This window comes from Babesia bigemina, scaffold Bbigscaff_72648 (assembly GCF_000981445.1).
Source record: "Babesia bigemina genome assembly Bbig001, scaffold Bbigscaff_72648".
Taxonomy (NCBI): domain Eukaryota; phylum Apicomplexa; class Aconoidasida; order Piroplasmida; family Babesiidae; genus Babesia; species Babesia bigemina.
In genome coordinates this window covers 1-1,897 of record NW_012237238.1, presented here as the reverse complement: position 1 = coordinate 1,897, position 1,897 = coordinate 1, and the positions used below count along the sequence as shown (strand labels likewise).

Sequence of the window (1,897 nt, the reverse complement as noted above, 5' to 3'; positions counted from 1 at the left end):
TCGCCCCTTTATCCACTCTACATCGCTCCTTAACCCACTCTACATCGCTCCCTTACGCACTCTACATCGCTCCTTTACCCACTCTACATCGCTCCCTAACCCACTCTACATCGCTCCCTAACCCACTCTACATCCCTTGAATAACCTCGCCATGTTACCGCTATGACCTCCTTAAACCACAATAATAACCTGTGCCTCGTCACCCTTCCCTTCCCCTCTTCCACCTCTTTCCACTGCCCTGACCATGTGCCGCCTAGGGAGCTTGACAAGAAATTTGACTAAATTTTGAACCTATAAAACACCTTTAATAATAACCCTACTAACATCCTTACTAACCTCTGCACCGGCCTCGAAACTTTCCTCGGCTTCAACAAAGACTCCAAAGGCTACGACGGCAGTGGGATAGTGTACTCCGACTTGGACAGGCTGTGTGACGGGGTGATGGGATTTTTGAGTGGTGTTCTCAGTAACATCCAAAGCCATTTAGGGCAGCATAAAAATACTTTAGATAATGCAATTGAGAGTCTTAATACCAATAAACACCTTGGTAAAAAAGGTTTTAATGATGCGATTGGAAGGGTGGTCGCAGGGGTGCGGGGGTATAATGGTAATGTAAAGTCTTCTAATGAAGCAGTGATTGAGCCCCTTCAATTACTGCTCGACTACACCAAGAAAAATGGAGGTGAGTTGATTACTAGCATTAATAATATTCAGGCTGAGAGTCATCGTCTGGATCCACAGCTGGCCGACGCCGTAAGGTCCTGCGGGGACCGGCTGAAGGAGGCCACAGAGAGGAGCAAGAGGTGCGCGGAATTTCTGGACCCCAAGGCAAATAACAACACTAAGATGAAAAAAAACATTTATGACCTTAATGATAAGTTGCGTGACAAAGTGTTGCATGTTCGTAAGCTTGTTGAGTATGAGAGCCAGCGGCTGGCCAGCGTGCATAAGCGGAAAGACGCTGAGTTGAAGGAGACGACGGAGAAGATTAAGACAAGTTTTCGCAATCTCAAGAGCTGCATCAACAAGCAGGTGGGTGACGATATAGATAAGCTTGTTAAAAGTTTAATGGTGAGGGTGCAGAAAATTTTGAAGAAGCTGAGGGAGATTAGTAGCAATTTAGAGAAGTATATCAGTGAGCTGGGAGCGTGGATAAAGGAGGCCGAGGAGTTCGCTACTGCGGCGTTGGAAAGGATTAATAAGATATTAAAACACATGGATGGGACTGCAAGTACGTATACCATGAATATAAAAACGGCGGCCGAGTCACTTGGTCGGGATGTTGAGGACCTTCACAGGGCTGGCAAAAACGTGAAAGATAATATTGCGGATTGGGTGACAAAGGGAACGGAGAAAGCAAAACAGCTGGAAGGTTGGAAGACAGCGGCGCAGAGTGTTATCAGTGAAGCTGTTAAGAAGGCGAAAGAGGTGCACGAAGCGTTGGATCATGGACAACATGATGCACTAAAACATGAACTTGGTTACAACCTCGAGGAAATACGGAAGGCAGGAGAAGCAGTTGGCGCCGCTAATAATAAGCTGCAGCAGTATGTTGGAGAGTTGGAGCATTGGAATACGGAGGCCACGGATGTAGTTGGCAAGGCGGATGCAAAATGTAGAGAATTATTTAAAAAATTGGATGACACGTATGTAACTAATCGTATGAATGGAACAAAGATAAGGCAGGAAGCTATGGAATTAGAAAGAAAAGGCAAAGCGTTATTGAACGCTTACAATAAAGCGCATACAGGTCTTGGGTCCTTAGTCAGAAATATTAAGGAGCAGGTAAATGGACTAAAAAAACACATTGTCAAAGATTGGAGTTGTTGAAAGGTCAAGTCGAGAAGGGAATTGAAACGCATGTCAAAAAATTATAAACGCAGTATTGGGAGCAACG

At 45.1% G+C, this 1,897-nt stretch overlaps 1 protein-coding gene across 1 annotated transcript; it reads left to right on the top strand.

The window, feature by feature from the left end:
* Positions 1-441: 441 nt before the first annotated feature.
* BBBOND_0003920 (hypothetical protein, conserved) lies at positions 442-1,830 on the top strand (the record flags this gene model as incomplete). Its single annotated transcript, XM_012915224.1, has 1 exon — positions 442-1,830. One exon carries the CDS (start codon positions 442-444, stop codon positions 1,828-1,830), a length of 1,389 nt encoding a protein of 462 aa, XP_012770678.1.
* Between the last annotated feature and the right edge of the window lie 67 nt (positions 1,831-1,897).